Consider the following 23,513-nt stretch of genomic DNA (forward strand, 5'->3'; position numbering starts at 1 on the left):
TAATGAATGAATATATTTATTTCCCAAATATGCGCTAACAGTCAACTTTGACAGTTTTCGAGAATATAAAAGCTTAGAGGACATTAGTTGATTTCAGATCGTTCTTTATTTCAAGTGTGTCGTAGAACATATGATCACGAATCATGCATCAAACAACTTAATCACCATCATATAATACTCATAAGTATATCTAAGTAATATGCAGTTGCTTTTTATCTCCCTAAATTGTGTTGTGTGAACTATTTTATGAATGTTTCATTTTCTTTCCGAAAATCAATGGCAACGTGTTTCTATTTTTCAGAAGAAAAAAAAAATATCCGTGCAAATGAAATCTGATTTTTATCAAAATAAACATTTGCAGAGACGAAATTGCTTATAAAATGATATGCAACTTCGTTTCTACCCTTGTTCTTAACCCGTTTGATGGTTTTGAGTCATATTATGAATTTCGTGTTTGACATGGGATATTTAGATTAAAGTAGCAATTCATTTACACTTCATAAGGCTTAATCAATTTCGTTCTCTGCAGTTCTGCGTTATCTATTTTAAGATGAGAGATTGAAAAATATAAATCCTTTCATTTTATCTGACGAGAGTGCATGGAAAACAGACGGCTGCAAAATATCTGTATCTGTATATTGCCTTTTTACGAAAATGACAAGAATAACACATCTTCTGTCTGATAAAACTAGTCTGGTAACAATGACATATGTGTCTGTGTTCTTAGATGGTAAAGCGAATACAATCTCATTGGAGTAAAATAAATTGAATTTTAAATACACCGAAGATATATAAAGAAAGAAAAATGCAAATACTGAGCAAAAAACGTTAACAAATATATTTAGAAAGATAATCGTAAATTCAGATGTTTCTCTGATAGTTGTATTTGTTGTCTATTGCTGGGCAGGACAATTTTATAATCGCACGCAAAACACGTATTTGCCGCATTTATGACATGCTAGTTTATCTTGAGTGTCGTGTGGTGTCACGTTGAATTAATATCAGTTTTAAGGGTTAAACGGTGATCAGCATACACCATCGCAGAAAGGCAGAATGTCTTTATGTCATAGACATAATTAACAAAACCATTAAGTTAACTAAACTCATCCACTGAAATGGAATATATATCAATATTCTTCATTCTTCAGTTTCAAAAATTATTAGTTGGAAAATTAATTTCCATTCCTCAGAATTTTTAAATAACATCTGATTATTATGAAAGACCCTTATATAATTAACCACCATAAGGAAATGACATATATATGTAGTTTCTGTGAGCTTTGGAAAATGCAACATAAAACAACTTTGTCAACACACCTTGAAGGGATTGTATAATTAAACGCAAGCTTACCCAATTACTATTCCCGCCGTGCCGGAACTGCGCTCGGTGTGTCTGTCTGCAATTTTATCCATATTTATTTTTATTTATTGAATAAGAATTACTGAAAACAAGACGTTTTTATATATTAAGTTTCTACTGAATTTGGTCAAGCACTCCATACGTCAAACAACTGCCAGCGCTCTCTAGTGAAGGGCTTTCTCTGAAAACGGGATATTGCCAAGAATTCTACATAATTTCCTGCTGATATTATGATTGTTGATGCACCTTTGCTTTATGATGGTGTATATGATAGGTGTTTTACTCTTAGAATTGTGGTATATATGCGATTAAAATGTTTTGTGTAGTATTCATGACATTAATTTATTGTTAACTCTATTAAACAGATGACCTTAATTTATTATTCCCTTTATTCGTAATCGTGATTTAATGATGTCTCAATACATATCATAAGATAACAAGTCTCTATATCTAACATGTGTATAAAGGTATTCATATTGTGCATGCATTGAAAAATTAAGATTAGAAGTTTCAGTTTCAGGTGGAAATAGTTAATCTTGAAAATAGTAATATGAATTCTTCAGATATATTGTTACTGTTTATGCCAAATCATTCAACATTGTAATTATATGAGAGCGTTGCTTATATCTGAATTCACTGAGAATATCATACCAATATTTCACATTATGACACAACATCATGAAACAATCTCTTTAACACGAACACAAAATATTCTGCTATCTTTATTATGCTGTCAGACCTAACCAAAATTGCAGAAACTCTCTAATTTCTTTGAAAATCGTGAAAGTCAAGTAAATTCACTTTTTAATCCAAAGTAATATTATTGAAAATATGCATTTTCAAACAGTTATTTTATTGAAATTTGATATCACTTCCTCACAGCCGGAATCAATATCGTTTCTCATGCAACGACCTTACTTTAACATAACAGTGTACTGCCTTTGGATTGAACAGAAACGTTGTGAAGCTATTATTATCATCGATCCTTCTTGAGTCCTTAACCTTAAGTAGTTTGTGTATGTTCATTGAAAGGTAAATAGAAGGTGCCCAAAGTCGGAAGGTAAACAACTCAACCACTTTCTACAACAGTTCTCAAGGTCGTCAAACTGGGGTCTTAGTGTCTTGTTGTCCTTTCGCGGTTGATTAATGAAACATATGCTCAACACAATCTTTTCTCGCACACCAGACAGCTGTCTGTTTCATTTACTGTAAAATTCCAGCCCTTATGGCATCGTATCATGATTCAACATCGATAACATTCAATATAAATCGTAGCATTATACGTAGTTCGTCTGCTGTCGCCAAATTGCATAATTACATGGAAACAACTTCTATGTTTTGTAGAGTTACAGAAGTTCCTCGTTTGAATATTGGCACACTGCATAATGACACAAGCCCTGAAGTCAAACATTTCAATATGAACCCCCGTAAGAGACACATTGAAATGACATACATAATGTATGTGTAAAAACACGTTTCCTTGAAATAGCAGGAAATGTGCCCTTCGTATGATTGTCACAATATTTTTCACGGTGAGGACAATGAAAATGGCTTTATTATTTTTTATTTGAAACAGACTTAAAGTAAATGCCACAATATTGTATCGGCAATCTGCACGCACATTTCTCTACAAAGTTTTGAGGGGTGAGTAGCATGTCAATAATATCATCACTTTCTTTACGTTTCGATTGATTTATAGACATTTATTTTATCTCGAGCAACTAATGTTTTCCTACGACGGCCCATTTGGCAAACGTCATATCATACTTTATTGGAAAACGTATGAATAATTTGAATATACATCGATATTAATTGATAAACACTCATTTTATTACGAACATGCGTTTTTCCTAAAATGGCCCATCTGACACTCGCAGCATTATTCAAATATAAATGTATGATCTCTGTGTGACAGTGTAAATACCATTGGTCCAATAATGAGCAGTACATATAACAGGACAAGTTTCAAGTCGCGTAATTAATTGTATAAGAATAAAAGCCTTCATGAATGAAGTACTTAATATTTTAGAAAATATTATAATCATACGGCAAGGATAACTAATATTATAGATTCGTATTTCTATGAATTCAATGTAGTTATTACAGCTTCAATCAATATGTAACCATTAATACAGTCGACCGTGTTATTAACGTTTTATTTCGTTGCATAAATGTTTCTCTACTACTTATTGTCCACAGCTATAAAAGAAAATTGCATTATCGCATGCAAGACAAGCCTAAGCTGCATGCTTGACGTGAGAAGTTTTCATTTGTGCCTTGAAGTGTCATGTTTTATACCTATTTGTTATAAGGGTTAAGCAGTGGTTGAGATAACCCATTGCCTGCAAATGTCTTGATTCCGTTGTAGCTGTTCACAATATCATTAATTAACTAGACATAATTCATAAAAAACAAAAAACCTTTTGTTCGAACATTCATCAGTTTTAACCAATGTGCGTTACAAATTGTATTAACAAAGGTCAGCATTTGTAAACATCGTGTTTTTGAAACGTTATATTTATTGGAGTACAAGCAAAGTGTGATTATTAGTTATTTGACTAAAACATGATGACTTGAACACTTTCAATATCTAAAAGCATCGATGTTAATGATGCTCCATTTTCAAAAACTATATATGGTTGCATTTGATGATCCCTTTGGAAGAGTATATAAAGGTATACTTAATTAATGTCGTTTATACACCATATGGACTTCGGAATTGAAACATGACCCACAAGTTTCGACCACGCATTAAATGGTCTCTATCAATAAATGCTTACCAATTTCTCAGATTATGCAAGAACTTCTCCATTTCAAACTATTTTTTCAAACGAAACTGAATTATTCTTCTGTTCAAGTATGCTGTATGACTACGTTTATGTTGCGTGTACGCTCTAATTGTTATGTGTAAAGTCAATCATTTTTATGCCGAAATTATATTCTTGAATATTCTTAAATGGATGTGTGTTCAAGCAGTTATTTGATTTAAATTGTAATCAATAACTTAAAAGTGGAATTTATATCGTTTTATCTACAATGATTTTACTTTACTCAACAATAAACTTTCGGCTGATTGTACAGCCACGTTCTTAAACTGATATGAATCCCCATTTAGTCCTTAACATTGATAGCAAGTAGAACCTGCATCTTTCTTAAGAGATAATTGAAGATTCCCAAGCGATAAGTGGCGGAAACTATCTATAATTATACAGGTAATTGAAGTCCTCAATCAAGATTATGAGTGTTCTTCACCCTTAACTGTTGTGTGTTGAGTGTGTGTATGTGGTGTTTACACGTATTGTGTCTCTAATTCATGCCATTTTACGCCGTGCATCGAAACAGCTGGTAGTTTTCATTGTGTTGTTTTTACAACATATATGCAACACAATCTGTACTCACACATGAGACAAAGGTCTGTTGCATTTCCTGTACAATTCCGTGCCTTGTGGCAATTTTACTGAGTATCACTAAATCCTGCATGATGAGGACAATGACGTCTTTACAATATTATGCCTCTTTATATTGGAAACAGATTTAAAACGGTCTCACCAAATACGTTTGATGTTTACACAACGAACTCGACGAGATACTGGTCACCATAAAAGCTTCCTATCATAATATCCCCAATTTATGAAAAAAAACACATAAAAAATCTGCTTTGTCACCGATATTATCATTTTATTATGAAAATATATTTTCCCTACAATAGCGAGGCCCATTTAATGGACGAGGTATCCTTGGGATATGTTTTTATATTAACACCGATATCCTTCAATGAACGGCCTTCTTCGTATATGCTAGAAGCGCGTATAAATATCCATGTAAAATAAAAATTGTTTATCTTGTTATTGTTTTATGGGGGCCCCTAGGCCTCGAAAAACTTGAATCAAATGATGAAAAGAGTACATTTATGACTTTTTTATAATATTGTTGTCATTTCAAGAATGGATTGCTTGGCTGATGCCTTATCGGGGATATGGACGCAGTTGAGCTGAGTAAGAACGCGTGAAGTCCTTCGGACTACATAATTTTAACAAGACCATTCGCGTTAAAACTCCGATAATGCCATCAACCAAGCAATTCATTCCTTAAATTATAAAAGTTTTCTTCATTTGAAAGTACATTTGAGGCGGGACGAAATTTACATTTCTAATCAAATGATAAGTCTCCAGCCGAGTAAATAATTATATCACAACTAATGCGATACTTTCATGAATAAGATAAACGAATGGAAGTTCAAACGGGCGATCAAGTGTCCAATATGAACTATTTAATTGCCAAACAACTCACGGATAGGAAGGAACTGTATAATGCATCGTTGATACGCAGTCTCCTCCTATGTTTAAACAGATCCCATGCGCCTGTTTGAACAAAGGTTTTCATAAAATTGCCACATCAAAATTGAAGTCGGTGTGCCCTAATTCTTCCATATAACCCTACATGAATTGATAGTTTGTGCTAAAGTAATATTATGATAAACATTGTTTGTATGTATTGATGATGTGGGTTGGTATTACAGTGTCCACACCATGATGCATGTGTCATGGTCATAATCATATTTTGTCAATGGATTTATACAGATATTGTTTAAATTACACGAGTCAACTCTCGTTTATATAAAAAAAACTTTACTTTAACAACTGTTCTGAATAAATATACTATGGGTAAGTCATGTTATATTGATGTCGGTTTTTGTATTTGAGGTATAAATGAATAGCCCAAACTTGTTGCGCTCAATTCGCCATACCGGTAATCAAACCATTATTTGCAAAGTATTATTTACAAATGATGTATTTTTTAGTGAAATGTAACAGAAAATACCGGGAGTTCGACCAAAAGCTGTCTTTTGATTTAAACAGTACCTATTTCAAAATAACATTATAATGACATACACAGTTATAGTATATTCAATATTAAATGGTTGACGGAGGTAATAATACATAAAATGTAGACAAATGATGTATGCACAAAACAAAATAATTTGACAGAATTGAGAAGGAACCTATGGTAGCTTATACTATGCCTCGCTTCTGTCTATTAGTACAAGGCTTCAAATACACTCAGCAAGATACATGCAACATCCTTACACCACAAGCATACCAAACGTGCGTTCAAAAACAATTTGATTTATTAATATTTTGGTCGACGCCTTGGAATGGTCAGCACAACAAGAGTTCACTAGGGCTTAAACCAGCTTATGAAATCCCAACCAAAAATGCATTAGGAATGCTGTGTTCTTGTATGAGTGTTTCGTTAATATTCTATTTCCATTTCCCGGTAACTATTGTACTTCTGTAATTCCTGGGCGGTGCTTGAATTTTACTCTTTCTATTGAGTTTGCCGTTTTTGTCCTGTTTAATCGAAAATCAGGACAAATTTGTTAAATTGCATTAAGACGGAATCAGATTATTTCAGATCTTAAAGGAAATAATCCAATAATTGAAATTATCTCTATTTGTCGTATTTTATTGTTCTGGAAATATTGTATTTAAGCCTGCAAAGAGTTTCACTATGCTACGAACAATACTTATGAGAGATCAACACATTGAAATCTAATGTACAAAATATACAATTTCAATTTTGGAAGTCAGGGACCTTTTGCAAAGGCAAAAGAAATTTCTATAGAAAGGATAACGGCTTTTTAAAATTATTGAATTAAATTAAAAACGACCCCATTCCCAGCTGTGCATCGCCATCTTAGTTGGCCAATGTATAGATTGAAGGTTTTCGATACTACAATGGTCAAGGGTTAGGTAAACTACATTTGTTCATCATGTATATGATGAAACGGCATTACATTTGTCATGTGAAAAGGACTGACTCATGGTTCTTATTTGTACTTTAATGGCAAACGTCACAACATTTGCTGCTTCTTCAGTTACAGAATAATTGAATGACAAATATTAAATTATACAATCGCTCTGGCGACTAATTTCTATTCTAATTAATCATAACAGTGTGCATGTGAATCGAAACTTTTGTTGTATATAGCCTTGCACGCTTATTTCAATATTGAATTATGGCATGCACGGCACAACATCCATCTATGGTGTTCACAGAGGCACTAATTGAATAGGCAGTGCGCATTATAAATAGAAAGCGAGTGCGTCATACGTGAGCACACCTCAGTTATTACAATTATCTCCGTTTATAGGACTATCTGAACAATAAGGTAAGACATCCACTGCAAAGCAACTGATATAAACAGAAAAAAATATATCAATGCAAATGAAATCTGATTTTTATCAAAATGAACATTGGCATAGGCGAAATTGCTTATAAACTTTTCTGCCCTTGTTCATAACCCGTTCATGTTTTGAGTCATATAATGAATTTAGTGTATGCCAAGAGATGTTTGGATTAAAATTGCAAATCATTTACACTTTATAAGGCTTACATAATTTCTATATCTGCAGTTCTGCGTTATTCATTTTAAGATGAGAAATTAAACAAATATAAATCCTTTCATTTTTGTCTGGAGAGATGCATGGAAAACAGACGGGTGCCAACTATCTGTATCTCTGTATTGCCTTTTTACGATAATGACACGAATAACACATCAGCTGTCTGATTAAACTATACTTGTAACAATAACATGTGTGTCCGTGTTCTTGGGTGGTAAAGTTAATACAATCTCATTGTATTGAAATAAATTGAATATGATATAAACCGAAGATATATAAAGAAATAAAAACACGTGTACAAATATATTTACGAAGATAATCGTAAATTCAGATGTTTCCTTGCTAGTTATATTCATTGTATTTGGCTGCGCAGAAAAAAAGAAAAAAAAAGTATTATCGCACGCAAGACACGTCCATGACACATTTCTGACAGGTTATCTTGAGTGTCGTGTGGTGTCACGTTGTATCATTATACATTTTAAGGGTAAAGCGTAGTTCAGCATATATCATCGTGGGCAAATTGTCTTGATGCCATAGACATAATTGACAATATCATAAACTAACTAAACGTATCCACTGAATTGGACTATAAACCAATGTATTACGTTCATCTGTTTCAAGAAATATTCGTTTGAAAATAATTTCCATTCCTCAGCATTTTTAAATTACATCTGACGATCATGAAATACCCTTATATAATTAACCACCATAAGGAAATGATAAAATTTAATGTAGTTTCTGTGAGCTTCGGAAAATGAAACTTAAAACAACAATGTCAACAAACCTTGAAGGGATTGTATAATTAAACACATGCTTACCCACTCACTATTCCTGCTGTGCTCGAACTGCGCTCGGTGTCCCTGTCAGAAATATTATCCATATTGTCTCTTCTTTATTGAATAAGATTTACTGAAAACAAGACATATTCCTTAATGAAGTTTCAACTGAATTCGTTCAAGCACTCAATACGTCAGACAACTGCCAGCGCTCTGCAGTGAAGGGCTTTCTCTGGAAACGAGATATTGCCAAGTATTCCACATAATTTCCTCCTTGCATTATGATTGTTCATGCATTTTTGCTTTATGATGATTTGTATGATAAATGTTTTACTCCGAGAAATGCGCTTGGAACGTTTTGTGTAACACAACATTAATTTATTGTTTACGCTAATTAAAAGATCACTTTAATTCATTATTCCCTTGATTCGTAATTGTGATTTAAGCACAAATGATGTCTCAATACCTAGGATAGCAAGTTTCTATATCTAACGTTTATGTTAAGGTATTCATATTGTGCATGAATTAAAAAAATGAAGTTAACGATTATTCACCTGTTTAGGTGAAAATGGTAAATGTTGAAAATAATTCTTTAGATATATTGTTACTGTTTATGCCAAATCATATAACATTGAAATCATATACACTTGATGTTTCAATTTGAATTAACAGTGAATATCATACCAATATATCGCATTATAACCCAGCATCTTGAAACAATCTTTTTAAAACGAGCTCAAAATATTCTACTTTCTTTATTATGCTGTCAGACCTAACCAAAAATGCAGAAACTCTCAACTTTCTTAGAACATCGTGAAAGTAAAGGAAATTCACTTATTAATTCAAAGTAATATTCTTGAAAATATGTATTTTCATACAGTAATTTTATTGCAATTTGATATCACTTCATCACAGCCGGAATTAATATCGTTTCTGCTCCAACGACCTTACTTCTAGAAAACAATGTACTGTCATACGATTGTACAGACACGGTGTGAAGCTAATATGAATCCCTTTCGAGTCCATAAACCGGATATAATGTAGTTTGGGTAGGCTTATTGAAAGATAAGGTGCCCCAAGTGGGAAGGTTAACAACTCTTACAATTCCTACAACATTTGTCAAGGTCGTCAAACAAGGGTTGTAGTCTCTTGTTTTCCTTTCGCGGTTGTTTAATGGGACATACGCATATCACAATCTTTTCTGGCACACCAGACAGATTTCTGTTGCATTTACTTCAAAATCCCATCCCTTGTGGCATCTGATCATGATTCAACGTCAAAATCATTCTTAGCATAATACGCAGTTCGTCTGTTGTCGGACGTAATAGTGTGGAATAATTATATGGAAACAACAAAATGTTTTGTCGAGTTAAAGATGTTACTTGAATATTGAAACACTTAATAATGAATCACGCCCTGAAGTCAAAAGTTTCAATGTGATACCTCGTAAGAGACACACTAAAGGACACCGGTTATAATAATATATGTTAAAACACGTTTCATTTAAGAATTAGGAAGTGTGCCATTCTTATGATTGTCACAACACTTTTTACGGTGGTGGCACTGAAAATTCCTTTATTATTTGTAACAGACTAAAAGCAAATGTAAAATAATATTTCATCGGCAATCTGCACGCACTGTATTATATAAACATTTTGATGAAAGAGTAGCATGTCAATAATATCATCACTTTCTGGAGTTTTTCATTGATTTATATACAATTCTTTTATCTCCATTAATGAATGTTTTCCTACGACGGGCCATTTGACAAACGTGATAACAGACTTCATTGGAAATAATAGTTTGAATATGAATCGATTTTAATTGGTAATCACTCCCTTTATTTGGAACATGCGTTTCCCCTAAAAGGGCAAAGCCCTTTTGACAGACGCTGCATTATTTAAATATAGATGTATGCTCTCTGTGTACTTTATCTGACAATTTAAATACTATTGGTCCGTAATAGGCGGCACATAAAACAGGACAAGTTCCCAGTCGCGTCAATAATTGTATAAAAAACAAAAGCCATGCCTTCATGAATTAAATACTCATTATTTAGTTTAATCAAATACGAGCAATGCTGCCGGATCAATTAGTCGCTACGCTGCTAGAAATGCCGCAAAGAGTCAGTTTAGACGGCACAAAGCTGGGACACAAAATATCCTGAACGAGAGACACAAAACATATGAGGACACAGAGAGGCTCAATGATGTATTTAAATAGTGTTATCAATATGTTTGGGCTGCCGCGTAGGAACGGTCAGTAAGATTGGGAATATAACTTGTTGATGCGCGCACAACTATACACTTGTTCTCAAATATTCTTCAGAAAATATTACGATTAGTGCTCATAGAGGTTGCTGACAAATTAATTTCTGATATAATTTTGCGGACATCAAAAATTGTAGAATCAGTGAAAACATTTCCCTTGTTAAAATTTCCCTTTTACAAATTAGTTTAGGTAATTTCGAATTTATTTGTGCCAAAACGTCAAAGTTCACAAAGTTTATGTGTTATAAAATTCTCTTCTCTGAACAGCATTTAACACAAACATGGGAACCAATCGTTATCAAGAGACACTTATTTCCCTTTTTCCTGCGAAGTGTCAAACAATCAACAGTTTATCAAAACTTATCCAATTATAAGTGAAACAATACACATAGTGGTAATCAATAAAGAATCTCTTTGGGTTTAATTTGTCTGCCATTTAAAAATATCCTGGTTTGAAATATTAATTCACTGGCCTGGTTGTAGAATGTGGCATGTGAACATTTGCATGTGGTGACAAATCTGTATTATCAAAATTCGAATTGGGTCACAGGGGATATGTTCATCCGAATTTTCAGATTCGCGGTAACTCTGAAAGTAAATCTCTAGTTGTGAAACAAAGTGCCAATTTGGTTTCAGAACGTGAATTCTGTCACGCCTATAGCAAACGCCATCTTCCGTTTTCACAACAGACGAGCGATCATTTTGCTTTAATGTCCCAACAGGTTTACCCTAACTGTACTTTTAGACCCGTATTCTAGCTGAGACGCCTACATACAAATTCGGCAAAGCATAATATATATTTGTCTTTCTCCTTATATTCTGCCAATTCATATGTATCTTATTATGGAGAATTATATTGAGGATGCAGCTTCTGTGTTGGCAGAAAATTATACTGAGGATGTAGTTTCACTTACTGCGCTGTCATAAATGACTTGAATTGCTCTTTTTTTAATACATTATGCAGAGGTGTAGACAATATTGAGAGGAGTAGTCGTGTACTTTTAAACGGCAATCAAAGGATCCATCTTAGACATTTTGGCTCTCACTAATACTTTCTTGTAGATGTTAACATAATTTTCTGCAAAGCCATTTCCTTGTGGTTTGGGGTACTTGTTATGTTTGACGTCCGGTTCATTAGAGAATTTTTGAAATTCTCCTTATCATATATCGCAGTATCTGGAATTTCAACAAATATGGCATTCAAACGGCTGATTTTGTTAGCTTAGCAGTTCTTGTACCTCACAGAAATGGAAGTAGTTGAAAAATAAGTGTACTAATCTATAACAAGCCATTAATTATTATTGTCTTTTTGAAAACAAATCTGTAGCTAGCATTTGTCATATATATTCGGAAATATCAATAAATTGCAAGGGTACTGTGAGTGGCATTGACTGTCCTTTCTTTTGTTTGAATGGTACCAACAAAAACCTCGTCACAATCACTATTGTCAATTTAATACTGCACTTCTTTGGTGCATTTGTTGACTCCGTAGCACACTGAAAAATGGCTTTTTCTAAATACTCGACATGCCCTTTTCTCTTTATAGCCTCTGATTCTCAATGGCCACTTTTTTGGCTGTGGCCTCTTTTTGGTTACCTTGGGCATGGTGTATCATGTCCATTGTCTCGATGTGAACGTACCCGTGTTGGCGGCTGCCCCTTGTGATCTCGGACATGTATTGACTTTTCGTTATTGTCCATTGATGTAAGTTGCATTTGTGCATACTGCTATGATTGGAATATTTGAACCGCTTTTGTCAATGTAATTTTCACACCCACTTCTTTTATTTTTTCTGTTATTTTTAAGGATTTTACATCGAACACATTTCGAATTTTGCAGCATTACTGACGGTACAGTCAGCGGTATTAACTTTGTTAAAAACCTTTTTGATTGAACTGCCTCCCTGAGATTCATTTTATGCATGTGTATCTACACAAGACAGGATTTAGGCAATTAGAGTCATAGACTTGGATAAATGTATTTTCATACAATTATGTTATCGGAATTGCAATTATTTATTCACAGGTGGTATTTATATCGTTTCATTGCTACATTGGCCTTATTTCTACTTAAATATGAAATTTTGTATGATTACACAGACCCATTTTAAAGTTGAATAGTAAAAACTAATAAGAACTAAGTAATTGCTCGACCACGCATTACAACCGTTTTCGAAAGCACAAAACCGGATCCAGGGTGTCTTGTTTTTCCTTAATGGTGCTGTGATTAGACATATGCCCAACTCAATAATTCTCACCGCCCAGAAAGAGGTCTGTTCCATTTGCTGTAAAAATCCATGGCATCTGATATCTTGGTAACATTATACTTAGCTTATCTTTGTCGCCAAGGGCCATATGTTATACAGAAGGTACAGCTTTGAACATTATAATACTAAATCAATGAACACTATAGGGACAACCAAAGTACTCAAAACTTTAAGAAACACCCTGGATAGAGACACAATGTGAGGACTTTTATTCTGTGTGTAGACAAAACACGTTTCAATATCAAAACGAGTTCCATTATTATGAGATACAGCAAGGACGATAACATATTTTATAATGTCATAACTTTCATATTGGAAACAGACTTGAACTTATTGTTTAAATATGTTACCTTTATGATGTACGCCGTATGTTCTTCAATCATTTTCAAAGATCAGTAAAAATGTCTGGAATATAAACAAAAATAGTTCATATTACTGAATTTGCAATTGATTTTTAGAAATGTATTTATTCCCAATGAATGTCTTTTAAAGCAGCTTATGTTATTGTATTACGAAAATGCGTTTCTCATAAATGGCAAAGCCCATTTAAAAGACACGGCAGCACTCGGATATGGATTAAGAATCTATGTTTACTTTATCCGAAATTGAATTTACTAGGTCCTATTATTTGCGGTTCATACTCTCCTTTACTGATCAAGGGACAACATTCAATTCGCATAAGTAATTATAAGAAAACAAATGCGATGCCCTCATGAATAAAGTAAACGAATAGAAGTGCAAACGGGTGACAATATGCTACCTAGTGAAGTATGTTCCGCAGATCATATTGTACAAATCGGCTATATTGACAGTCTGATATGAGGACCGCCGTTGAAAACTATCGATACATTAAAAAAATGTGTTTGTTTGGCATTGAAAAGTATTACATCCCGACTTATAATTGAAATAAATTGAAAGAGTGTTTTAGTCAACAGGTGTTTGCTATTGTGTGAATAACTTGTACCCCAGTATATTCGGGTAGGGGAATTGTTCAAATCTAGTTTTTTTGTGTAATTGCTGCATATAATTCTCATATTCTACATACTACGACGCAACAGGCATTTGTCAGAAGTAGGTACTAAATACATTAGTATCATGAAGAACATAAATAAATGTCGTAAATGGTTGACATTTCACAGGCAGTTACCGAACCATATTAAAGTGGCACATTAATTATAACGTATGAGGTTGATCAACCATACCGAAATCAGGGAATTATTGTTTAAAGTATTATTTCATACAGCAAGGATAACTTTTCTTATTGATGCATATTTATATAATTTAATGTAGTTGTTACAGTTTCAATCAATGTGTAACCATTCATACAGTCGACCGTGTAATAAACGTTTTATTTCGTTGCATAAATGTTTCTCTACTACTTACTTCCATTGTCCACAGCCATACAAGAAAATTGCATTATCGCATGCAAGTCGAGCCTAAGCTGCATGCTTGACGTGAGAAGTTATCATTTGTGTCTTGATGTTCCATGTTTATTCCTATTCGTTTTAAGAGTTAAGCAGTGTTTGCGATATCAATCCCTGTAAAATGTCTTGATTCCGTTTTAGCTGTTCACCATATCATTAATTTACTAAACATATTCCATAACGAGCAAAATAAAGCATTACCTAACATTGATCAGTTTCTAACAACATTCGTTACAAATCGTATTTACATAGATCAGCATTTGTAAACATCGTGTTTTCGGAACGGTACATTCATCGGAGTACAAACTAAAGACAAAGTATGTAGAAAGTTGTCTCAATTTGTTTAAAATGCCAAATGACTTAACAAGATGACTGCATATCGCAATGTGTTTATGTCGTATATACTTCATATCAACTTCAGAAAATGGAAAATTACACAAACGTTTCGAAAACACATTTAATGGAATCCTTCAATAAATGCTTACCCACTAACTATTCCCGCCGTGCTGGAACTGCACTCGGGCTCTCTGTCAGTAATAATATTCATCTTAACTCTTGTTCATAGAATTACATAATACGATTTCATAAATATTAACATGTTCCTGTTTTATGTTTGAATTTTATTCGCTCACTATCTCAACATTTCGAACAAATGCCAACACTCTGCAGTGAAGCGTTTTCTCTGAAAACCAGATATCGCCAAGAATTTCCTCCTTATATTACAATTGTTGATGTTTATTTGCAAAATGGTGTTGTATACCACGAATGATTTTAATTGAATTTGCAATACGAAAGAACTTGGAATAATCTGTGTAAAATGTATAAGATGTATTCATTTTCAGTTTTTTACTTATCCACATAATTTGTTTCTTTTCGAGCACTTTTTCCTTTTTTCTGTACTCATTTATACTCTTATGTATATATTCTGTTGTAATGACTATATTTTAATGGGATAATAAGCCTGTTTATCATTCAGTTTAGAGTATTTATATTCTGCATTTATTTAGAAGTAAATACTTTGGTGTTCGCACTTTAGGTAGAAATGGTAAACGTTGAAAAGATCAATCTGAAACATTCCGAAATATTGTATCTGTAAATGCTAAATTATATCAGACTGTAATCATATAAAAATATAAGCATTCTTATAACAGAGTTTACTGAAAACGTCATACTAATATCTCGGTTACTGCATTTCAAACTATTATTTTAAAATGAAATAAATTATTCTTCGGTTTAATTATGCCGAATGACTAAATTTATGTTGCATGTACTCTCTACCTGTCTATGTAATTTTTAAAATAAAATGCCTGTAAATTTACCCGTTTTATGCAAAGTTATATTCTTAGATATATGTGTGTTCATGCAGTTTCATTATTTTACTTGCAGTAAATAACTTATAATTGGAATTGATAATGTTAATGCTATGCTGATGATTTTACTTCTACAAAATGATAAACTTTCGGCTTATTGTACAGACAAGTTTTTCTTATATATATATTAAAACTGATATGAATTCCTAGTGAGTCCTGAACATTGATAAAATGTACAATGTGCATCTTTTATGAGAAATAATAGAAGATTCCCAAAACGATAAATGGCGGGCTCGTATTCCATTCAACCGCTCATTTAAACAGTTATTGAAGTCCTCAACCCGGATTCGGAGTGTCTTGTTCTTCCATCAACGGTTGTGTAATGAGTGTGTGTACGTGGTATTGTGTCTCTACTTCATTGCCCTTGTCCGTTGCGCATCAAAACAGCTCGACTGGTAGTGTTGATTGTATCATTAAAACAAATGAGTAACGCAATCTGTACTCGCACATAAGACAAACGTCTGTTGCATTTGCTGTTCATTCCTTGCCTTGTGGCAATTTTAACTGATACAACATCGATAACTACAGGGACAAGTATATAGTACTATATTCCTAAATTCAGGCGGGACGTAAATTATATTCACACCATGATACATGTGTCATGGTCATTATCATATTTTTCCAATGGATTTATACGTATATTGTTCAAATTACACGCTCCAACGTTCGTTTACATCGCAAAAACGTAACTTTGATAAGTAAACTGTTTAAAAAAATCCTATATGATAATTATAATAAGTTGATGTCTTCTCAAATATTCAAAATTTGAAAAAAAAAGAAATTAATTTGTTGCACTGAATTTACGAATGAGGTAATCGAAATATTGATTGCAAAAAATTCTAATTGTAATGCCATCATACAAGGAGTTAGACCAAAAATCCCAGATATTAACAAATGGCTTGTTTTAAGGCCTAACATACACTGAGCAAGATACATACAACATCCACAAACAACAAACATAACAAACGTGCATCCAAATATCTTGTTCATTAATATTGGATCACCGCCTTGGAATGGCCAGGGAAACTAGAGTTCACTCGTGCTTAATCTAGCGTATGATGGATGATGCTTCGACCAATAATGGATTGGGAAAGCTGTATGATGGTATGCATGTTCCGATTTTATTATGTTTCCCGGTTTCTTTTGTACTTAAAAGTTCCAGAGCTCTGTTTGAATTTAACTCTAATGCGTTTGCCGTTTTTGCCCTGTTTAATTGTAAATCAGGACATATTTGCTAATTGCATTAAAACGGAATCGGTTTAAATCAAGCCTTCCCGACAATATTTATGCGAAAAGCTATCAAAAAAAAAACCAATAAGTAGAACTCTTTCAAGTTGTCCTATTTTACAATTCTTGTAATTGTATTGAGGTCTGCAAAGGGTTTCACAATGCTAAGAATTCTACTCACCAGAAAACAATATATTAAAATCAAACCCTCTTTAGAAAAATATTCAACCTTAAGTTTGGAAGTCAGCAACCCTATATATGGTAAAAAAGCTAGATCGAAAGAAAATGAGCTTTTTAAAATTGTAATTAAGTTGTGATTCAATTTAAAAAGGAACTCAATCCATCTGCGTCCCATTGTGTTTAAAGTTGAAATCTATCAATGTTTAACCGATTTTATATTACAAATGAAAATAAATATTCGTTTTCTCAGCTATGCGCTTATATTAAAGTAAATGATTAAGACTGATTTCGAGAAACTAAAAAGAAAAACGTATATTTGTTGTATTTGTTTTTTATGTAAATGCGTCTTTTTATATCACGATCGTCATAGAACATACCATTTTCATATAATCACGAACCATGCAAATAACATCCTTAATCACCATGATGTAATATTCAAATTCGTACCAAAGCTAATACACAGTTGTATTTGAGCTGTGTGTGTACCATTTTAGGAACATTCTATGCTGTTTAGAAAATCAATGGCGTCTTATTGCTATTTTATTAAATTAAGACGGTATTGCATGTGACCCCCTACTTTCTCCTCTATTTGAATCCATTGTATTGACTTTGCACGATAATTCCATTATTGAATTAGTGCATGCACGGCGCAACATATCTATGGAGTATATGTAATCATTAATGCAATAGGCATTGCAATTTAAAACTAAGGACCAAGTGTTGCATACATGACGCGCACCATTCTGTTTTATTAATTTTCTTTCTTTATAGAAAATTGCAACAATAACGTTAATTATCTCGTCTTAAGCTATTGATTATAAACCGGCATATATAAATTCTTTCTACAACGATTAAGCAAGTGTATATGAAAAGATCAATCCGAATGACACATGGCAAAATGCATTAAACGAAAATCTCTTCATTTTGTTTAGACTGATTGCTTGGTAAACAGACGTCTGTCAAAAATCTGCATGGAAAACAGACGTCTGTCAACAATCTGCATGGTAAACAGACGTCTGTCAACAATCTGCATGATAAACAGACGTCTTGTCAACAATCTGCATCTTTATATTGCTCTTTTACCTTTGGGTCAAGAATAACGCATCATTCTATCGGATAAAACTATTTTAAAAACAATAACATGTGTCTACGTTCTTTGATGGTTAAGTGAATAATAAATCAATGATGAAAGTAAATGTTTGACTAATGTCCCTGTGTCAATTGTTTGAATTGATTAATACAGAATGAACTTTGTTACGTTCTATTTTGTTCTGTTAATACTATAGCTACAGCGACAATCACTACATTTTAAGATACCGAGGACCAGAATATAATTAACCTTAATGTATAAATGTCGTGTTTAAGACTAACATTGAAGTGATTATATACAAATACGCTTACCCACTAACTATTCCAGCAGTGCTTGAACTGTGCTCGCGGTCTGCATCAGTAACGTCATCCATGTTAACTCTTTATAGAAATATTATTCTTGAAAACCAGACATATTCCTATATTATGTTTGAACTTAATTAGTTTAATCACTCAGCAATGCATACAACTACCAACGCTCTGCAGAGGAGTATTTTCTCTGAAAACTAGATATTGCAACACATCTGCCGAATTTCTGCCTGATATTATGATTGTTCATGCACATTGCTTTATGAAGCTGTATTTGCTAAAGGTTTGCGTTTCAGAGTAAAGCTACGTGTGTGCTTCGAGTGTTTTGTGTAGTATTCATAACATTTATATATTTATAACGCTAATAAACAGATCACTTTAATTGATTATTCCCTTGATTCGTAATCATGATTTTAGCACAAATGATGTCTGAATACATATTATAGGATAACAAGTATGTATATCTTACAATTATCTTTGTGTTTTCATAGTGTGCATCAATTTAAAAACAAAAAAGATTTAGGGTAGTCACGTGTGGTAATAGTAGATGTTGAAAATATTTATCTGATTTCTTCAGGTACATTGTTACTGTGTGTGCCAAATCATATAACATTGTAATCAAAACTTTGTTCAAAATTGAATGAAAAGAGAATATCTCACCAATATATCGCATAATGAGACAACATCTTGAAACAATCTTTTCAACACGAACTCAAATGATTCTGCTTTCTTTATTATGCTGTCGGACCTAAAAAGATGTTTGCGTTTTTCACTTTCTTTGACAATCATAAAAGTAAAGTAGATATATCTTTTAGTACCAAATTAGTATTCTTGAATAAATGTTTAATACAGTTACTCTATTGCAATTTGTTATCAATTATTCACAGCCGGAACTAACATCGTTTCTGCTACAATGACCTTACTAATGTATTGTCTTCCGATTGCACAGTCACGTTTTGAAGCTATTGTGAATCCCTATTGAGTCTTTAAGGCTGGATAGAAAGTAGTTCGTGTATTTTCATTGAAAGATGACAGAAGGCGCCCAAGACGGGTAGGTAAACGACTCGACCACTTACTGCAACGCTTATGATGGTCGTCAAACTGGAGACTTAGTGTCTTGTTTTCCTTTAACGTTCTGTTATGAGCCATTGGCACAACACAATCTTTTCTCGCACACCAGACAGATGTCTGCCAAATTCCAGCCCTTGTGGCATCTTATTATGATTCAAAGTCGATAACAGTTAAAATTATACGTTGCATCATATGTAGTTTATCCGATTTCGCCAAGTGGCATAATTACAGGGAAACAACAACTATGTTTTGTAGAGTTACAGAAGTTACTTGTTTGACTATTGTAACACTTAATAATGAATCAAGCCCTTTAGTAAAACATATCAATATGAATCTTTGTAAGATTTAATGCAAGGACAAGTATATTGTATTTAAAAAAACAAAACAAGTTTTATCCCAAAAAAAAGGAAGTATGGCATTCTTATGTATATCACGACACTTTGCACGGTGAGAACAATGATTAGATAGTGTTTATTGGTTATCTGAAACAGACTAAAAGTAAATGTCAAAAGATTGTATCGGCAATCTGCACGGACTTTAATATCACCACATTTTTTAATTGATTTATGGACCCTTATTACTCCAGGATTGAATGTTTTCTACGACGGCCCATTTTGCAAACGTGATATCAGACTTTATCGGAAAACGTATGCATAATTTGAATATACATCGATATTATTGATAAGCACCTAAAACAATGCAGCTGTTGGTTGTTTGTTTTTCTTGTGTTCTTATCATGTTCCTTCTTTAATTTAATTTAAATAAATCCAAATTTATTTCTGCCAATAATTTTATCAGTTCATACTGTTGCCTAGAAACGCCAAAGTTTACTATGCTAATATGGTATAAAATTTCAATCACTCAATAAACCTTGCAACAAATATAAGAACCATTTGTTTACAAATTTCCTACGAATAGACAAACAATCCCCAGTTAATCAAAACTAATGCAATTATAAGTGTAACAAAATACATCCACATATAGTAAATCAAAAAAGTATTCACTTAGGGTTTAATCGTTCTGTAATATACTGTAAAGGAAACTTCGTTTGACAAATTTATTCACGGGCGAGGTTGACGAATTTGGCTTGTGAACATATTCATGTGCTGATAAATCTATATAATTCAAGTTCGAATGTGTCACAGGGGGATGCTCATCTTGTCCTAAATTTTCCTTTTCGCGGGTACTTTGAAAGTCAATCTTTGGTTGGGAAGTGCTCATAATTTTTTAGAAGGTGTTTCTGTGACGCCATCCTCCATTTTCACAACAAACGATCAATCATTTTGCTTTTCAGTCACACCAGCTTTACGCTTACGGTAATTAGAGCCCTATTGCTAGCTGAGACACCTACATACAAATTCGGCAATTTTGAAGCATTTTAATCATATTTTGTTTCTTTCTCCTTATTTGCTTCTAATGTAGACGTACCGTTTGTGGAGAATTATCCTGACGGTGCAGTTTCACTTTATGTGCTGACAGAAATGATATTAATTGCCTAAGTATGCAAAGGTGTACCCAAAATTGAAAGGAGTACACCTGTTATCTTCAATGGCAATCAAAGGATCTTGTTTTGACCTTTTGGCTGTCACTTATATGTTCATGCAGATTTTACATAATGCAAAGCCATTTCCTCGTGTGTGGTCTTTCACAGTCCAATTCATTAGAGAATATTTGAAATTCTCCTGATGAAAAGCATGGCCAGAATCACATACCACAATATCTGGAATGCCAACTTTTGCAAATATGGCTTTCGATGTACTACTTTTAAATCTTGACATTTCTTGTATCTCACAGAAATTTAGAATTACATTATTTGGTGTTCGCTCTTTAGGTAGAACTGGTAAACGTTGAAAATATCAATCTGAATTATTCCAAAATGTTGTATCTGTAAATGCTAAATTATATCACACTGTAATCATAATTAATATAAGCATTCTTATAACCGAGTTTACAGAAAACGTCATACTAATATCTCGGTTACTGCAAGTTCATTTCAAACTATTATTGTAACATAACTGCATGTACTCTTACCTGTCTATGCAATTCCTAAAACAAAATGCCTGTAAATTAACCCGTTTTTAATGCAAAATTATATTCTTAAATGTATGTGTGTTCATGCAGTTACATTTTTTCAATTGCAGTTAATAACTTATAATTGGAATTGATAATGTTCATGCTATGCTGATGATTTTAATTCAATAAAATTACAAACTTTCGGCTGATTGTACAGACATGTTTTTCTTACATATATATTGAAACTGATATGAATTCCTAGTGAGTCCTTAACATTGATAAAAGGTATAACGTGCATCTTTTATGAGAGGTAATAACAGATTCACAAAACGATAAATGGCGGGCTCGTATTCCACTAAACCGCTCACTTTAACAGTCAATGAAGTCCTCGGTCCGGATTCGGAGTGTCTTGTTCTTCGATCAATGGTTGTGTAATGAGTGTGTGTATGTGGTGTTTAAACGTATTGTGTCCCTAGTTCATCGCCCTTATCCATTGTGCATCAAAACATCTGGACTTAGAGTTTTCATTTTCATCTTTAAAATATATGAACAACTCAATCTTTTCTCACATATCAGACAAACGTCTGTTGCATTTGCTGTACAATTCCGTGCCTTGTGGCAATTTAAACTGAAACAACATCGATAACTACAGGGACAAACCCATTTTTCAACATTAAAGGATTAACATTGGAACACAATGTAATGGCAAACATTTCTATGTACAAAAGAGATGTTTTATGTGAATATTTGTGAGGGTCATTCTTATTATATTACTAAATCCAGCACGTTGACGTCTACACAATTTATTGCCCCTAAATTTTGGAAACAAATTTAAAGCGGTCCCACCGGATACGTGTTCACACACCGATCCCGACAAGATAAAGTCCACCATAAAAGCGTCCTATCACAATATCCCCTATTTACGAAAAAAAGAATCGGCTATGACATCGATATTATTATATCATTATAAAGCTATATTTCCCTACAATGGCAAAGATTATTTAACGGACCTGGAATCTTCGGACGCGTACTTTTGATCTCTGCTTTCTTCATTTGATAGTATATTCCCAATTTAAGGCGGGATTTAAATTTTATTCTAAATCAGATGACAAGTCTCCAGCCGAGTAAGTAAGTATATTACAAAAATGCGATGCTTTCAAGAATAAGATAAACGAATTTAAGTGCAAACGGGTGACAAAGTGTCAGATATGAACAGAACAGAACAGAACAGATAATTTATTAAGACTTGTACAAAGTACATCATCTTCTTAACCATATACATATAATGATTGAACACATGGTGAGAACACAGGTAATACAATAATGAGTAAATTAGAATACAGATGTATGGACATATTCAAATTAGGTGAGGATGAACAAAAATATAACAAAAAATGAATCATTGTTATAATTCAATATTAAGAGTTGTTCGTCTTATACATAACGCAAATAAAGATAGTTTTATAAGTTCTTGTCTATTTGTTGAATTTAACAGTTCAATAAATTTTAGTACAGACGGACGTATATAATAATTACGTTTGATGTATTTCTTTCTAATAAGATTAAAACATGGACAAATAAAAATAAAATGGAACTCGTCTTCTATATCTCTTCTATTACAACATAAACAATATCTTTCATCACGTTGAATTCGATTACGGTTATATCTACCCGTTTGAATTCTTAAAGGGTGAACAGAAAGTCTAAGTCTACAAAAGAATAGGCGTAAGCTTTTAGGTAAAATGTCTAAATAA

At 33.0% G+C, this 23,513-nt stretch overlaps 1 protein-coding gene across 1 annotated transcript in view; it reads right to left on the minus strand.

The window, feature by feature from the left end:
- The window catches only part of LOC128203121 (N-acetylated-alpha-linked acidic dipeptidase 2-like), a 162,843-nt gene extending 154,089 nt beyond the window's left edge, over nt 1-8,754 (minus strand). Inside the window, exon 1 of the mRNA XM_052904396.1 lies at nt 8,583-8,754. Coding sequence (XP_052760356.1) covers nt 8,583-8,644 — 62 coding nt within the window. The 5' untranslated portion in view covers nt 8,645-8,754. The remainder of the gene's footprint in view (nt 1-8,582) is intronic.
- Between the last annotated feature and the right edge of the window lie 14,759 nt (nt 8,755-23,513).

Source organism: Mya arenaria, chromosome 9 (genome assembly GCF_026914265.1).
Source record: "Mya arenaria isolate MELC-2E11 chromosome 9, ASM2691426v1".
NCBI lineage: Eukaryota > Metazoa > Mollusca > Bivalvia > Myida > Myidae > Mya > Mya arenaria.